The following is a 17,712-nucleotide window of genomic DNA, read 5'->3' as shown; positions in this document are numbered from 1 at the left end:
AAATAATTGTCCCTCCAAATTAAAGTATGTCTGAAAAGATATGAAAAGGAAATTGATGTGGGCTGCTCTCTTGTCACGTGCTTCCAGAACATTATTTATTAGATCATTTATTTTGGTCTTGTCCCTACAGATGTCTTTATATTACTCTTGTATGGTATGTATATTTTCACGCATGTTCTCAGGTATTCTATAGATATTTATCTTGAATATTTGAAATGAATATTTCATATTTGAATATGAAAATGTGTTGTTTGGCTTTTTACATACCATTCCATTGTTTTGTCAATTTATGCATTTACATTTAGCTTCTGTTTTCCTCTTTTTTTATGTTAATATCATCATTTTGTCCCCAGAAGGGGTTTGTTTTCGCTGAGCTTGGTGAGCTACACTTTTCTTTTTTGCATATCAGTAAATTTTACTTATATTGTGTGATGTTGTGTGTAGCTTCGTATTGTACTGTGTGTTATTGTTTTGCTTCTTAGTTCTGACCTGCCTACAGATGCGAATTAGCTTTAAACTATAATCTGGTACAGTACATTAACTGTACACTGTCCCTTTTAAATAAATAAACAAATTAACTAAATAAAAAGTGATCATAACAGCAGTATTAATACATAAACATCTCATAATTTATAATAATTCTACAGCGACTTTAATTTGATGATAATACCTGCATTTAATATAAGAAAGGTTTTGAATGCAGGACTATTACTTGCAGTTGAATATTTTTATAGCCTAAATAAAGGATCTGAATACTTTTTCTGTAATTAAATCTACTTCAGAGGACTGAGTGACAGATTTCGCCCATCACTGACGAGGAATGTTGAAGAAAACCGGAGCAGCCAGAAATCCACCCTGCAGGTAATCACACACATGTCTGTATGTGTCCTATAGAAGACACATGTGCTGTCTGCCCTGTACAGACAGGACCCACACACCGTCCGAATATTAAACCGAACCGAAGATACCCGAACCCACCGTAACCATGGCAACGAGCTCAGCGACGCGCCAGCGTGTGGGCCTCCTGCTGCTGTGTGTCCACGTCTGGCTGCTGGAGAGCAAATCTGCACGGTGAGATGTCAGCTGGTTTAACGAAGTCACGGTGTGAGTTAGCCTGAAAATACAGGGTGTTTCCACAACTACAGGCATTTTGACTCTCAAAAATCACTAAAAATCAACCTCTATGAATTTTTAGGTGGTCAGAATTTCATGTAGTTGTTAAGATTTTAATCTTAATCTTATTTATTTTTTTTATGGCTTTCACCATTTTTCCTTCTGTCTGTCCTTACCGCAACAGTAAAACCGTTCATTTAATGCATTTTAAATTATATAACATTTTCAGACATTTAAATATATATTCATCAAGCTTTGTGCATTACTGTAAATATTTGAATGATAGAAAAAATAGTTGATTTTGATATTGAAATCTCTGCTTGGGTGTTAATATACTGTAAAATAAAGCAGTGACATGACATCTTGTGTTGTTAAGGATACAATTTCAGTGGGAAATGTTAATAATGTTAAATGTTATTAATAAACTGTTCAGTCAGTTGGACACATTAACATGGAAAAATACTGAAATTATCATTTGATTGACTGATTAATTTAAAAACAAAAAATGGCGAGATTGAGGCAAGGTAATCAGTTGGTAACTGTCTTCACTGTGTGTGGCAGTATATTGTGCTTTATTTTAAAATTGTAATCCTGCTAATAATCCCCCTTTTTTAACTAAATATAATTGTTTTTCTTTTTTATTCATTTTTATTTTCTATTATTTATTATTTGCCATTATATTATGATTTCATACAATATATGTGATCTTTCTTCTCCAATGTTCCTTTAATACTAAATGGTGTTTATTGCTGTTATGAATGGGTCTTGGAGTTTGTGACCGTTTTATCTTCAATAAATAAAAAAAAACAAAAAAAAAAAACAACCTTAAATATTATTAAGTTTTTAAATTAAATAAAAAATCTGTCTTCTTAGAGGTAAGGCACTCACACTGAAACAACACTGTTTGTAAAAAGTTCTTTGAATATTTGTTGTAAATTTCTTTTTGTCACATTAGGAAATGTCAATCTGTGGTCCACAGTAAGATGACATATGAGACATGGCCTTCCAGCAGAGACGACTCACTCCCAGAGGCCAAGTCGACAGTTTTCATATCAGACATTCGAGGTGGTCCAGGCAGGTCCCGCTGGGTCTACGGTCAGTGATGGAGTCAGCAGTAATGCTGTGATTTCTCTGTTGGGATAAGTCTTGAAGCATCACTGTCTCCAGGTCACATGACGGTGGTTCGCGACCCGCTGAGGACGCTGTCGGTGTTGGAGCCAGGCAGGCCGGGCGGCTGTGAGAAACGCCACATGGTGACAGTGGAGGAGACGGCGGTGGGTGCTCGGTGTCTGTATGCCCAGAACGCCGGCTTCTTCAACGCCACCTCCAACCAGTGTCTGGGCAACGTGGTGAGCGACGGCAGGATGGTGAGGGACAGCAGGGGGGTGCAAAACGCCCAGTTTGGCATCAGGAAGGATGGCAGCCTGGTGTTTGGGTAAGACAAAACATTCACACAAAAAACTGAGACTAATGTAAGTGATAATGCACAGAGAGCAGGTCATTATTGTGAAATAAACCCAGACTGGGTGATGTAGTAATAACCACTGACTTGTTGTTATTTATCCAGCTTATTAACTGGTTACTTGCCAGAAAAAATCAAGCATTTGACAGAAAATATTGGTTTTAAAATGATTTTACTAAATTAAAAGTGGCTTTATTGCTCAAAACTGGATCTATAGCAACGGTCTGTTATATACAAATAACAGACCTCAGAAGAATCAAGTCCAACACATAAGGGATAATGTACAGTGAGCAGGTTATTATGACAAAATAAATGCTGACAGGGTGATGCAGGGACCCAATGCCAGAGGTCGGAAGTAACTGAGTACAAATACTTTGTTACTGTACTTGAGTAAATTTTTCAGGTATCTGTATTTATTTTTCTGACATTTTTTTGATTTTACTCCCTACACTTTAACAGAAATATCTGTGCTTTCTACTCCTTACATTTTCAAAACAGGGTCAATACTTTATTTTTGATATATTTGAAGGGAACTATTGATTATTATTATTTTATTTTGTTTCATTCAGTGCCGCCCTCAAGACCGATTTCAACCTAAATGGACGGGACAGTAACACACCTAACAAGATGAAAAAGAGAAAATCAGATAAAACAAAAAGATGAAGATCAGATAAAACAAGAAGACATAACAAGACAAAAAACGTCGTAGGAGACACAAGATGAAAAGATGAGGAATGACATAAAAATGTAACAAGATGAAAAACAATGTAAAAGACATGACAAGACAAAAAAATTAAAATAAGCAAATGATAAAAGATGAAAACACAAAAACGATAAAAGATGTAACAAAACAAAAAGTGATGTAAGAGATGAAAAGATGCACAGGAAGAAAGATGTAACCAGACAACAAATGACGTAAAAGATGCAACAATATGAATATAATAACATACAAAAACATAAAAGTCATAAAAAGAGGGGAAAAAAGGACATAAAAGACATGAGATGAAAAACATCGTTAAAGAAATATCAAGATGAAAAATGACATAAGACAAAAAAAACAAAACAGAAAAGACATATCAAGAAGAAAAATGATGTAAAAGATGTAACAAAACAAAAAACAACATAAAAGTCATATAACAAGATGAAAAATGAAATAAAAGATCTAACAAGATGAACATTGACACAAAATATTAATTTAAAAATTTGCTATCTGCTATTCAGAACTAACAGACCTTAGAATTCCAGAACTGACCAGTCAGATTTGAGTATTTAACAAAGCCAGGTAATAAAATGTAATAAAACCTTACCTGTCTCTCCAGGTATCTGTCCCAGGAAGACGTTTTGGACCAGTCCAACCCGTTTGTCCAGCTAGTCAGCGGTGTGGTTTGGCTGCTGAGGAAGGGCGAGGTTTACATCAACCAGAGCCTGAAGGCCGAGTGTGACGATACGGTCGAACGCGGTAAAGCTGTGGGCAAACATCAGCTACGAGTCAGAACATTTCACTGCAAACACTCACACTTAGAAGAAGCTACTGCAGCGACTGGTCTGTGAGGAACACACTCACATCAGATTCTTGAAATTTTAAGTCCTGACATGCTGTTTGCACACCGTCACACCACACACACATCCAGTTCAGACTTTGTGCGTGTGAACGTGGTTCCGAGCTAAAGATTCAGGCTAAAAACATGGTGGAAATAACTTTTCATTTAGAAAACTTGCCATGTTGGATCTTTAGAAGACTTACACCAGACAAGCAGTATGGAGGCACTTTGTTTTTTTAATCTGGTGGGTTTTTTATGTTTGAAAACTGGTTGCCATCTACTTCTATTAAAACCTGACCCTCAATCTGCATGAGGGTGAGTAGATAATGACTGAATTTTCATTTTTGGTTGAACTGTCCGTTCAAAGAGACAGATTCTTCACAACCTGTGTATTCACCGTCATAGCTTTCCTGTTCTGCCAAAGAGAGACTGCTGACAGGTCTGACACGTCCCAGTCCACCGTTTGGACGGTATTAGTGATCGATTACTCAACATACTGAGGTCGATAAGAACAGGCTTGGCTGTCAGTTTCATTAATCCTGCGTAGCATTTTCTTATTTTTCTCCTACTGCTTAAGAAAACATTCACGCAGAATGCTCACTGTTACACACTTTCATTACATTTCAGGTTTTTCAGTCACAAACCTCACATCAGTCATGGTCATCGGGGTCACAGAAACACACAAAAGAGAGAAGAAAAACAAAAAGAATAATATGAGCATGAATTTACGAGGGCTGTAACTAACAAGTCTTTCTTTCCTGTCAGTTAATCAGTCAATTATGTTTTCCATTCATTTAATTTTACTTTAATTATTTGATTTATTTGTACTGTCAAAAAGACATTATTACCTCTACGTCAAATAGAATTTTGGAATATTTATTTTGAAGTTTTGAACCTGAATAAAAAACGTTTCATTTTAACTTTTGAATGTTCTGACAGGGGCGTTCCGTGATTTTGTGGACGTGCTGTCAGCGAGGACGGTCGTGGGTCACGACGCCGACGGCAACCTGGTCCTGCTTCACGTGGACGGAAAGACCAAAGAAAGAGGGTAACATGTTCCTGGTTTTGTCTGCACTTTCTGTGACATCAAGCCCAGAATAACATTCATGAGACTTTGTTTCTGAGCAGTATGAATCTCTGGGAGGTTGCAAAGCTCCTGAGGAAAAACGGGGTGATCAATGCCATCAACCTGGACGGAGGCGGGTCTTCAAGTTTCGTGATCAATGGCACGTTGGCTAGCTACCCACCTGACCAGTGGTGAGCTTACTGAAGCTGAAATATACTGCACTGGACGTGATATTTTTTTTCCCCAGGATGCCAAAATCAAGTTATGCATCTTTAATGACACATTTTTGATGTCAAACCCTTTGACAACACAAGGAAGTGTCCGCTAATCAAAAAGATGACATGATTAGAAAATGACAATAACTGACAGGGGCTGCTGCTACTCATACAAGCTGCATTTTTAGCCTATAATCAGTATTCGTGGCAGAAGGAGGAGTGGTAATACTAGTAATGTAATGTTTCCTCTTTTTGCTCTCCCCCTCTCATCCTCTGTTCCCAGTAAATCAGACAGCAGGTGGCGCTGTGCTCGGCCCGTCTCCACCATCCTGTGCGTTCACCGGCGGCGCTGCGATCCGGCAGACTGCAGCGGACACGGAGACTGTGTGAACGGACGCTGTCAGTGCCTGCAGGGCTGGCGGGGAGCCGCCTGTGACTCTCTGGTGTGTCAGCCACCGGCCTGCAGCCTCCACGGCATCTGCACTGCAGGTGAGTGAAGAGGCGGAGCTCAGCTGCAGCAGCTGCTTCCTCAGTCTCAGCTCACCTTCAGTAAAGTCAACTACACATGCAGTAGAAGCTTGACCTTGTTTTCTGACTTTATTTCTTTTTGAAGAAGTTTCTAAAGCATCTGTGTGTGTCTGTCTGCTCCTCTGTGTTGCAGATGGTTGTGTCTGTGCTGCTGGATGGAGAGGAAAACACTGCAGTCAAAGTAATCAGGGGACTCATCTGGTCTCACACACACACACGCACAGACACACACACACACACACACACACACTATGTATTTTAACAAAGCTTCTTCAGTCATTGTTGTCAGACTGCGCAGAGCAGACCTCCAAAATAATTTCCAGACAGACCCTCTGTACCGTTTCTCTTCTCTCTCCGTGATGAAGAGTGCCCGTCAGGTTACTATGGCGACGGCTGCAGGCACCCCTGCATATGCTTTAATGGAGGTTTCTGTAACCACGTCAACGGACGCTGCACGTGTCCCCCTGGTTTCTACGGCAGTTTCTGTGAACAAGGTAGGAGAGTCATTCATCACAGAAAGAAAAAGAAAGAACTTTTTTTTTTGGGTTCATTTCATCATTGAGGCTTTTAATGTGAAAGGTTTGTGCTTTAAAGACATCCTTCTTTCTCTGTCAGTGTGTCCTCCAGGTCTCTACGGTCTGTCCTGTGCTCAGAGGTGTCAGTGTGAAGACCAGTGTCCATGTGACCCGGTGACAGGAAGCTGTGGCTTCAGTGACAGCAGATTAAACAGAGGTAACACACAGAAGACGCTGAACTTCTGTAACACACCTGCCTGATGGCTGCAGTTAGTGGTTGGTTCTGAGAGGATTTTATTCATAGAGCAGTTCCTCTTTCCTCCACAGCAGGTCGCTGTTTGACCAAACAGATGTTTAAATTATGGAGACAACAGGAGGAGGCTCACAGAGAACCTTATCTGACAGAGTAAGTGTCAAAGGTCAAGATACAAGATGCAACGCAAACAATAAAACTATCAGGACTGCTGGAAAAAGCTGCTCTTCAGTCTGATGGTCCAAATTTTACTTCACCACCATGAGAACCATTAACAAATCAGCACTGGGGTCAAATCTGTGGTCCAAGTCCCTGAGAATCAAACTTTAATAAAACCTTTAATAATATTTTTAATAGTAACGTTCTACACTGTTTCTAATGGAACACTGAGATTATTGTCACTGTCATGTGAACAGCATAACTGAGGGTTCTTTGGCTTGTCATCGTTGGCTGTTTTTGGTTCCTGGAAGAACCTTTTATAAAGGTTAAAACACTTTCAGAGAGTTCTACCTAGAACCCAACATAATGGGTTATACTCAGAACCATGTGTGAAAGGATTCCTACAAACCCCCTATGAGAGGTATTACAGAGAACCCTTCTATTGTGTAATGGTTCCACCCAGAACCCTCTCTAGCGGTTCTATCCAGAATTGTTCCATCTTCTAAGGGTGCTAGCAAGAACCCACCCAGAGGGTTCTACAGAGAACCCTTTTAGATTCCAAGGGTCTTATCCAGATCCCACCTAGAGCATTCTACTAAGAATCTGTTTAGGTTCCAATGGTTTTATCTGGAACGCTCCCTGGGGATTCTACTGAGAACCCTTTTATATTAAAGGGGTTTTATTTAAAACATACTCAGTGGGTTCCACTGACAATCTTTTAATATTCCAAGGATTTTATCCAGACCACACCCAGGGGATTCTATTGAGAACCCGTTTATATTCCAATGGTTTTATTTAGAACCCATCCAGAGGGTTCTACTGAGAACCTTTTTATATTATGGTACTAGCAACCCCTAACAAAAGAATCAGAAAGAAGGAAGAACTCTTTCTTCCAAAAGGATTTCTTTGGATGAAAATGGTTCTCAATGGAAGCGTTAGTCTTACAAAGAACCCTTGACAAACTCTTTATTCAAGAAACGTTTCTTCAGAAGCAAATGGTTCTGGGTAGAACCTCAGTCCTTCAGTTAGAACATTTTTAGAACCCTTATTGCTATGAGTGCAGATTACTTTAGTATGAAAAAAAAGGTCTTATCTATAGTTGAAAAGTTTGTTTTTTTTGTTTTTTTCTAGAGGTGTCACAGTTCTTCAAATCTACGTTTCAGTTTGATTTTCTATTTTATGATCATGATTCGATTTGATTTTTCGATTTAAACATTTATTTATTTTGCTCCGGCTGTTAGACTGTCGAGGCTTGATATGAACAGTTGGTTTTATGTCCTGACAACTGTCATTAACATTTTCAAATTCTTCTATAAAAAGAAGAAGAAAAAAACAATATGGTCAAATTTATTATTATGTGTTTATTTAATTATGTGATATAAAACCTGGAAGCTACACTTCATTGTCTTTGAAGCGATTTTTTTTCTGCAGACACGCCTGATGCTGCAAATATTCAGGAGGGAGAGAAAACAAATACTGGCAGAATCACCAATTTTACTCGATTTGATTCTTGAAATTTAAAGCTTATTTTAGTTTAATATTGAATATCCGACACCCCTACTTATTCATTTTTTAAAAATTCCAGCTAAAGTGCTGCTCTGCCTCCAAACTACCAGATTTAACAGACTAAAAAATCCAACAGTCTTTGGAGGAAACTGCTGATGGTTGAAGGAAGTGAACAAACCGTATACCATCTTTCAGAAATGCAGCCGTTTTTCAAAATAAGACAGTATTTTATTTTCTAAACTCGCCTCTTTCTCTACAGACGAACGTGGCTGATGATCACCATCACACTGACCTCCCTGTTGTTGATCCGACTGCTGGTTCAGCTCATGCGGGCGAGTCGCAGATGGCTTCTTTTACATGTTCCACCGAGCGTCGTCAACGGAGAGGCGCTATCTGTCAGCCTGCCTCAATTTTATTTAAATCAAAAAAGATTCAGAGAGACAAGTTCAATAAAATGTGTGTGAGAAACATCCAGCAAATGAAACATCAGGAAAACAGCATTTTATGTGCAATGAAACGGAGTAATCCAGAGACCGAAAAAACCTGGAAGGATGTTTAAGAAGATAAAACAATAAGAGATGTGGACTGGAGTCACATGATTTGGATTCAAATTGGGAATCTGATGATTTTAGAGCCTGGATGGATTATGGTACATGATGTAATGAAGCATTTAAAAGCAGGAAGACAACACTTATACTAAATCACAATATAACAATATCCACAGTCCTCAATGACATCATATCAGCTGTCAGCAGTCAGCTGCCTTCATGGAGTGTTGTTTTTGCATGTAATACCTATTCTGAAGTTCTTAAATCTTGATGCTGACAGATACCCTCATATTATTATAATATTAAAAGACTAAAACTGAAAACAATAAACTTTAACCAAACATTTTAAACAATATGAACTAGAGTTAAATGAGCAAACGCACTCTGGAAACTAACTGGAAGTAAACTGAGCTGAAAACAAACATTTAAAGGGAACTAAAAATAAAAACTCATGAAAAATACAAAAGTATAATGACTCTCAGCATGGATATTAATACTAAATACTACATCAATACTGTTCATAACATTACAGAAAGCCACCAAAAACCCTGAGATTCAGGTTATATTTGATTGGCAGATGTTCAAAATTTTAAAAAAAACTGATTAGGAGTAAAAACGTTAGGAGACAAAATGTCAACTTGACACCATCAGTTTCTATTTTATAGTCACTGTTTACTTTAGATCATTAGATTTTGATAAAATTGTGGTCAGAAGTTGTAAATATGAGGTGGAATCTATGTGTGTCTGGGGCGCAGCATTATACCAAAGATGGAGAGAATATTTCAAAAGAAACAGAAAGATTTGACAGATTATAATTTTAAAGCCACTGCTCTAAAACAGTTCAATGATCAGTATTTAATACCAACACTGCACTTCATCTGAAAATGGAAAACTGTTCCTGCTCTTCATCACCGCTGTTCACTGATCTTTCTGATAAATCACCAAAAGACAGATTTTCTGTTAGTCTTTCTGCTGTGTTGATATCAGGCTTTTTAAAGGTCATCACTGACTAACTGACTGTCCAGCAGCTGTTTCTTCACTTTCAATCTCATGATGACAGGAAATCCTCTTATAGGCTGTAAGAAATCAAAAGAGAAGAGCAGGATTTGTTGCAGGAACCTCTGTCTTCATTCAGGTTTAAAGTGAGGGACAAAGTTCAGATGCTCAGTGCTGCTCCTCCTCCTGGAATGAATCAGAGCTTGATAAGCCCTCCCTCCTCCTCCTGCTCTCAAACACAGTGAGCTCCACTCTGCACATGTATTTCCTTGTTCCCTCCCCTTCAGATCTACAGTTTGAAGATGGGTGGAACCAACATGTGGTGACGTGCAGCAGCTGACAGGCAACATTCACTGCAGAGACACAGCTTGTTTAGATCAGAGCTCAGACTGGTTTCAGTTATAAGGAAGTGAAACTCAGTCGTTGTTACTGAGAGGTGAAATGGCGCAGAAAGGAGTTCAGCTGGACCGGGAAACCTTCTCTTGTTCCATCTGTCTGGATCTACTGAAGGATCCGGTGACTATTCCCTGTGGACACAGCTACTGCATGAACTGTATTAAAGGCTTCTGGGATGAAGAGGATGAGAAGAAAATCCACAGCTGCCCTCAGTGTAGGCAGACCTTCACACCGAGGCCTGTCCTGCTGAAAAGCACCATGTTAGCAGCTTTAGTGGAGGAACTGAAGAAGACTGGACTCCAAGCTGCTCCTGCTGATCACTGCTATGCTGGACCTGAAGATGTGGCCTGTGATGTCTGCACTGGGAGAAAACTGAAAGCTCTCAAGTCCTGTCTGGTCTGTCTGGTCTCTTACTGTGAGAAACACCTGCAGCGTCATTATGATGTGGCTCAATTGAAGAAACACAAGCTGGTGGAGCCCTCCAAGAACCTCCAGGAGAACATCTGCTCTCGTCATGATGAGGTGATGAAGATTTTCTGTCGTACTGATCAACAGTGTATCTGTTATCTCTGCTCCATGGATGAACATAAAGGCCACGACACAGTGTCAGCTGCAGCAGAAAGGACTGAGAGGCAGAGAGAGCTGGAGGTGAGTCGACAAAACATCCAGCAGAGAATCCAGGACAGAGAGAAAGATGTGAAGGTGCTTCAACAGGAGGTGGAGGCTATCAATGGCTCTGCTGATAAAGCAGTGGAGGACAGTGAGAAGATCTTCACTGAGCTGATCCGTCTCATGGAGAAAAGACACTCTGATGTGAAGCAGCAGGTCAGATCCCAGCAGGAAACTGAAGTGAGTCGAGTCAAAGAGCTTCAGGAGAAGCTGGAGCAGGAGATCACTGAGCTGAAGAGGAAAGACGCTGAGCTGGAACAGCTCTCACACACAGAGGATCACAACCAGTTTCTACACAACTACCCCTCACTGTCACCACTCAGTGAATCTACAGACTCATCCAGCATCAATATCCGTCCTCTGAGGTACTTTGAGGACGTGACAGCTGCTGTGTCAGAGCTCAGAGACAAACTACAGGACGTTCTGAGTGACAAATGGACAAACGTCTCACTGACAGTGACTGAAGTGGATGTTTTACTGTCACAACCAGAACCAGAACCCAAGACCAGAGCTGAGTTCTTAAAATATTCAACTGAAATCACACTGGATCCAAACACAGCATACACATATCTGTTATTATCTGAGGGGAACAGAAAAGCAGCATATATGGGACAACAACAGTCTTATTCTAGTCACCCAGACAGATTCACTGGAAGGTCTCAGGTCCTGAGTACAGAGAGTCTGACTGGACGTTGTTACTGGGAGGTGGATTGGCGAGGGACAGCAGTTTATGTTGCAGTCGCATACAAGAATATCAGCAGAGCAGGAGACTCATATGAATGTGGATTTGGATTCAATGACAAATCTTGGTCATTAAGATGTTACACAAACAGTTATATGTTTCATCACAACAAAGTCCAAACTCCGGTCTCAGGTCGTCAGTCCTCCAGAGTTGGAGTGTACCTGGATCACAGAGCAGGTATTCTGTCCTTCTACAGCGTCTCTGAAACCATGACTCTCCTCCACAGAGTCCAGACCACATTCACTCAGCCTCTCTATGCTGGACTTTGGCTTCCTTATTTTGAAACCACTGCTGAGTTCTGTAAACTGAAATAGACAGAAGTCATTTAAGGGATTGTGGGTAAAGTTTTATGGTTCATTTCTTCAAATAGTTTTGTTTCCATCTGAGAGCTGATTGTTGTGACATTTCTTCACTGCACAGAGATCAGCTGTCAATCAAACATTGTGGGCGGTACTTTGACATCTTCTCATCTGTTGTAAACATCTCTGTTCTCTATATGTGTGTTTAATATTTGTATTGATGTATTTGTGTCTTCTTGTTTCTCTTCCATTGCAGCACCAGACCTTCATTTATTGTAAATATTTTCTTCTGGTCACTTCTTTAATTACATTTTACATTTATTTGTTTGTCAGACCAAATGTTGTTTTTATTGTTGTTCAAATCAAATGAGGAACAACAAATGAGGGACTATGATGTTTTATAAAGCTGTAATTATCATGATCATAATCAATAAGAAGATCATTCATTATTTCTTTGTACATATCTGAGCTTCTGTGTCAAAAATATCTTGATCCTTCTTTCAAAATAAAAGTTAAGCACTGAAATAATATTCAGTCGTTGATTTTTTAAAGTCTTCTGTCTTTCTTCTAATATTATTTTTAATTGTTTTTTTTCTCAATGGGGGCCCTTTCACTCGTCATAAATTGCTTAAATACATTTAATTTTATTTCATTTGCTGTGCTCTGGATGCTTCACCAGCCCAAAATGTATTTGACATGAAGGAATCTTTGTGTTGTGTTTAGGGACAGCTGGGACAAATCTTCCTCATTCTACCTGCTGGTGGTGTGACAAACTCAGAACTCACATTTATTGTTGCTTTACAGTATCTGTGATCATTTTAATGTATTTGTAATAATGTTCAGCTTTGGTCTGTTTGTTGGACAAAACAAACACTGTGAATGTGCCACTTTGGCCTGGATCATTGTGCATTTCTCAGGATTTTTACCATTTTTACAAACCAAACAACTGATCAGTGTAGAAAATGATCAGCAGATTAATCAATAATTAAAATAATCATTACTTGCAGTCCTATATAAAATAATTCAAATGAGTTCCACCTCAACCAACTACAACAGTAAAATCCTGCTTTTACAGCAGGAGTTAAAATCATCTAATGATATTAAATATATCTGTAAAAGATTTTACTGCATTGAGGACTTTTAAATACATTTTCTTTATTATTCTTAAATACTTTTACATAAAAGTGCAAAAGACTTTTTACATTAGTATTTGGTCTTAATAATTTCACTAAAGTATTTGCCACATTATTTCCATAAGTATTTCTCAGTTTCCACATCAATTAATAAACTGATCAAATCAACATGTTTCTCATGTTTTCATCTTTTATCATCCCTCTCTGTGTCTGAGGCATCAAACACTTTAATAAGTTTTACAATCACAGTTTTAAAAATGTCATTTCTCGTCACGACTCTTAACCAATTGAAACAGATATATGAATTTGAGGAGCACGTTCATTTTAATACAGTTGACTTTTCCTGCCAAGGACAGGTTAAATGTTTTCCATTTCTTCAGATCTGATTTAACTGTCTCTAACATTTTTCTGATAAAAGCTCTGCATATCTCTGGTGACATTAATGCCCAAGTATTTTTTTTCTTGTTTTTTATTGTGTATGCTCTTTCACTTTTCTATTTATGCTGTTTTTACCAACAGTACTTGCCTTAATCTTTATTTATATTTCTAGTGAATGAATTAATTAATGATTTTTGTTTATTGTGTCATGAACAAACATGTGTCCAGCCCAAACAGGCTTACAACACCATTATTTAGCAAAAAAGACAAGAAACCAGAAAAAAAAAAAAAAAAAGAAAAAACATAACACAGATCATAATTAATGTTAACTAAATAACCCATCCTGAGGCTTTTTCCAAGCTTTAGAAACAAAATGATCCAACTTATAAACATTAAAACAACCTTTCCATCCTGTCATCATCAGACCACCAGAACATTTCTGTCAACTTGACACCATCAGTTTCTATTTTTTTGTTTACTTTATATCTGGGATGTCAAACTCATTTTAGTTCAGGGGCCACCTTCAAAAAAGGAAACAATAACATGCAAATTTTTTAAAATTGTAATTAGGTATTTTTACATTGTGGTATTAGTGTTTTTACTTAAGTAAAGAATGTGAGCATTTTTTCCATCACAGCAGTTTTAATGACTCTCTGAGGTTCAGTGAATAGTTTTATTTATGGCGGCCTGCCACATTAAAAACATCAACACCACAACATGAGTTTCTGTTTTTGGAGCTGCGCAGAAGGTAACTCTTTATTAGCACAACTCTCGCGAGATTTGTGTCTGTTATTTCTACTAAAATATCAAACTCGTGTGATCTTTCGTAGGTCTAGGGTTCTCTTCTAGACACGACCCTCTCTGTCAAACTAATGACAGCAGACTGTCTGTAAACAGCACACTATTACACTCTGCAGTGTTTCACACAAAGACTTTATTTGTGTGGACATCCAGGTTTGGTTTGTGACCAATTTTTTTTAATCAGTCCAAGAGGAAGACGGTATCCGCGATTGATTAGTGATCAGTCTGCCCTCCTCTCCTCCCTCACCTGTTCACTCTGCTGTGAGAAGATCTGAAAGTTTCTCACAGAGAAACACAGAGAAACACAGACTCTCCTGTTTTACGTATAGGCCTCCTTATACAATTGTTTAATTTTATAAGTGCATCTGGTTGGTGTCGATGTCATTAACCATCACGTTAGTTTCGACTGTTGTAATAAACTCTGTCATTAACAACAGTCTCCTCCACATGCAGCTTCTCTGCTGCTGTGAAAACTGAATCTCGGGTGGATTAATATGTAGGGAAAACCCAGAATGCGACTTAAATTTTGGCGTTTTAGCTTTATGAAACATCCTGCTGATGAAGAAAGTCAACAGATCAGATACAGACAGAGTCAGAGAATCACACTGGCCTCCTCTGGTTGCGTGTCTGTACTGTACACGTGTGTATGGAGGAGCTGCATTGACACAGGGAGGAGAGATGCTGCAGCCGTGTGATAATAAATTACATCAAAAGTAAAAATCAAAAGAGAAGAGCAGGATTTGTTGCAGCAACCTCTGTCTTCATTCAGGTTTAAAGTGAGGGACAAAGTTCAGATGCTCAGTGCTGCTCCTCCTCCTGGAATGAATCAGAGCTTGATAAGCCCTCCCTCCTCCTCCTGCTCTCAAACACAGTGAGCTCCACTCTGCACATGTATTTCCTTGTTCCCTCCCCTTCAGATCTACAGTTTGAAGATGGGTGGAACCAACATGTGGTGACGTGCAGCAGCTGACAGGCCACATTCACTGCAGAGACACAGCTTGTTTAGATCAGAGCTCAGACTGGTTTCAGGTATAAGGAAGTGAAACTCAGACAGTCGTTGTTACTGAGAGGTGAAATGGCGCAGAAAGGAGTTCAGCTGGACCGGGAAACCTTCTCTTGTTCCATCTGTCTGGATCTACTGAAGGATCCGGTGACTATTCCCTGTGGACACAGCTACTGCATGAACTGTATTAAAAACTTCTGGGATGAAGAGGATGAGAAGAAAATCCACAGCTGCCCTCAGTGTAGGCAGACCTTCAGACCGAGGCCTGTCCTGCTGAAAAACACCATGTTAGCAGCTTTAGTGGAGGAACTGAAGAAGACTGGACTCCAGGCTGCTCCTGCTGATCACTGCTATGCTGGACCTGAAGATGTGGCCTGTGATGTCTGCACTGGGAGAAAACTGAAAGCCCTCAAGTCCTGTCTGTTCTGTCTGGTCTCTTACTGTGAGAAACACCTGCAGCCTCATTATGAATCGTCTGCTTTTGAAAAACACAAGCTGGTGGAGCCCTCCAAGAACCTCCAGGAGAACATCTGCTCTCGTCATGATGAGGTGATGAAGATTTTCTGTCGTACTGATCAACAGTCCATATGTATTTTGTGCTCCATGGATGAACATATAGGCCATGACACAGTGTCAGCTGCAGCAGAAAGGACTGAGAGGCAGAGAGAGCTGGAGGTGAGTCGACAAAACATCCAGCAGAGAATCCAGGACAGAGAGAAAGATGTGAAGGTGCTTCAACAGGAGGTGGAGGCTATCAATGGCTCTGCTGATAAAGCAGTGGAGGACAGTGAGAAGATCTTCACTGAACTGATCCGTCTCATGGAGAAAAGACACTCTGATGTGAAGCAGCAGGTCAGATCCCAGCAGGAAACTGAAGTGAGTCGAGTCAAAGAGCTTCAGGAGAAGCTGGAGCAGGAGATCACTGAGCTGAAGAGGAAAGACGCTGAGCTGGAACAGCTCTCACACACAGAGGATCACAACCAGTTTCTACACAACTACCCCTCACTGTCAGCACTCAGTGAATCTACAGACTCATGCAGCATCAATATCCGTCCTCTGAGGTACTTTGAGGACGTGACAGCTGCTGTGTCAGAGCTCAGAGACAAACTACAGGACGTTCTGAGTGAGAAATGGACAAACGTCTCACTGACAGTGACTGAAGTGGATGTTTTACTGTCACAACCAGAACCCAAGACCAGAGCTGGATTCTTAAAATATTCAACTGAAATCACACTGGATCCAAACACAGCAAACACATATCTGTTATTATCTGAGGGGAACAGAAAAGCAACAGGAATGATACAACAACAGTCTTATTCTAGTCACCCAGACAGATTCACTGAGTGGTTTCAGGTCCTGAGTACAGAGAGTCTGACTGGACGTTGTTACTGGGAGGTGGAGTGGAGAGGGGGAGAAGTTGATGTTGCTGTCACATACAAGAATATCAGCAGAGCAGGAAACTCAAATGAATGTTTATTTGGATACAATGACAAATCTTGGATGTTAAGATGTTACACAAACAGTTATAAGTTTTATCACAACAAAGTCCAAACTCCAGTCTCAGGTCCTCTGTCCTCCAGAGTTGGAGTGTACCTGGATCACAGAGCAGGTATTCTGTCCTTCTACAGCGTCTCTGAAACCATGACTCTCCTCCACAGAGTCCAGACCACATTCACTCAGCCTCTCTATGCTGGACTTTATGTTTTTTATTTTGAAACCACTGCTGAGTTCTGTAAACTGAAATAGACAGAAGTCATTTAAGGGATTGTGGGTAAAGTTTCATGGTTCATTTCTTCAAATAGTTTTGTTTCCATCTGAGAGCTGATTGTTGTGACATTTCTTCACTGCACAGAGATCAGCTGTCAATCAAACATTGTGGGCGGTACTTTGACATCTCCTCGTCTGTTGTAAACATCTCTGTTCTCTATATGTTTGTTTAATATTTGTATTGATGTATTTGTGTCTTCTTGTTTCTCTTCCATTGCAGCACCAGACCTTCATTTATTGTAAATATTTTCTTCTGGACTCTTCTTTAATTACATTTTACATTTATTTGTTTGTCAGACCAAATGTTGTTTTTATTGTTGTTCAAATCAAATGAGGAACAACAAATGAGGGACTATGATGTTTTATAAAGCTGTAATTATCATGATCATAATCAATAAGAAGATCATTCGTTATTTCTTTGTACATAGCTGAGATTCTGTGTCAAAAATACCTGAAAATGTTGATGCTTCTTTCAAAATAAAAGTTAAGCACTGAAATAATATTCAGTCATTGATTTTTTAAAGTCTTCTGTCTTTCTTCTAATATTATTTTTAATTGTTTTTTCTCAATGGAGGCCCTTTTACTCATAAATTGCTTAAAAACATTTACTTTTGTTTCATTT

General features: G+C 39.3%; 3 protein-coding genes across 3 annotated transcripts; all 3 read left to right on the top strand.

The window, feature by feature from the left end:
- Nucleotides 1–927: 927 nt before the first annotated feature.
- On the top strand, nucleotides 928–8,869 carry LOC146322081 (N-acetylglucosamine-1-phosphodiester alpha-N-acetylglucosaminidase-like). The gene is made up of 11 exons (XM_084727480.1): nucleotides 928–1,071; nucleotides 2,069–2,548; nucleotides 3,895–4,034; nucleotides 5,056–5,164; nucleotides 5,245–5,373; nucleotides 5,681–5,886; nucleotides 6,059–6,106; nucleotides 6,291–6,419; nucleotides 6,541–6,657; nucleotides 6,768–6,846; nucleotides 8,618–8,869. Exons 2-11 carry the CDS (start codon nucleotides 2,286–2,288, stop codon nucleotides 8,820–8,822), a joined length of 1,425 nt encoding a protein of 474 aa, XP_084583606.1. The 5' UTR covers nucleotides 928–1,071; nucleotides 2,069–2,285; the 3' UTR covers nucleotides 8,823–8,869.
- Nucleotides 8,870–10,303: 1,434 nt separating this feature from the next.
- LOC146322080 (tripartite motif-containing protein 16-like) lies at nucleotides 10,304–12,536 on the top strand. Its single transcript, XM_084727445.1, has one exon. The coding sequence runs from the start codon at nucleotides 10,344–10,346 to the stop codon at nucleotides 12,021–12,023; it is 1,680 nt and encodes a 559-aa protein (XP_084583571.1). The 5' UTR covers nucleotides 10,304–10,343; the 3' UTR covers nucleotides 12,024–12,536.
- Nucleotides 12,537–14,944: 2,408 nt separating this feature from the next.
- On the top strand, nucleotides 14,945–17,592 carry LOC146322079 (tripartite motif-containing protein 16-like). Its single transcript, XM_084727420.1, has one exon. The coding sequence runs from the start codon at nucleotides 15,396–15,398 to the stop codon at nucleotides 17,067–17,069; it is 1,674 nt and encodes a 557-aa protein (XP_084583546.1). The 5' UTR covers nucleotides 14,945–15,395; the 3' UTR covers nucleotides 17,070–17,592.
- Nucleotides 17,593–17,712: the final 120 nt, after the last annotated feature.

This window comes from Lutjanus erythropterus, chromosome 9 (assembly GCF_056507025.1).
Source record: "Lutjanus erythropterus isolate fLutEry1 chromosome 9, fLutEry1.hap2, whole genome shotgun sequence".
In the NCBI taxonomy this organism is placed as follows: domain Eukaryota; kingdom Metazoa; phylum Chordata; class Actinopteri; order Lutjaniformes; family Lutjanidae; genus Lutjanus; species Lutjanus erythropterus.
Note: the sequence above shows the minus strand (reverse complement) of the source record. Positions and strands in the feature narration are given on the sequence as shown.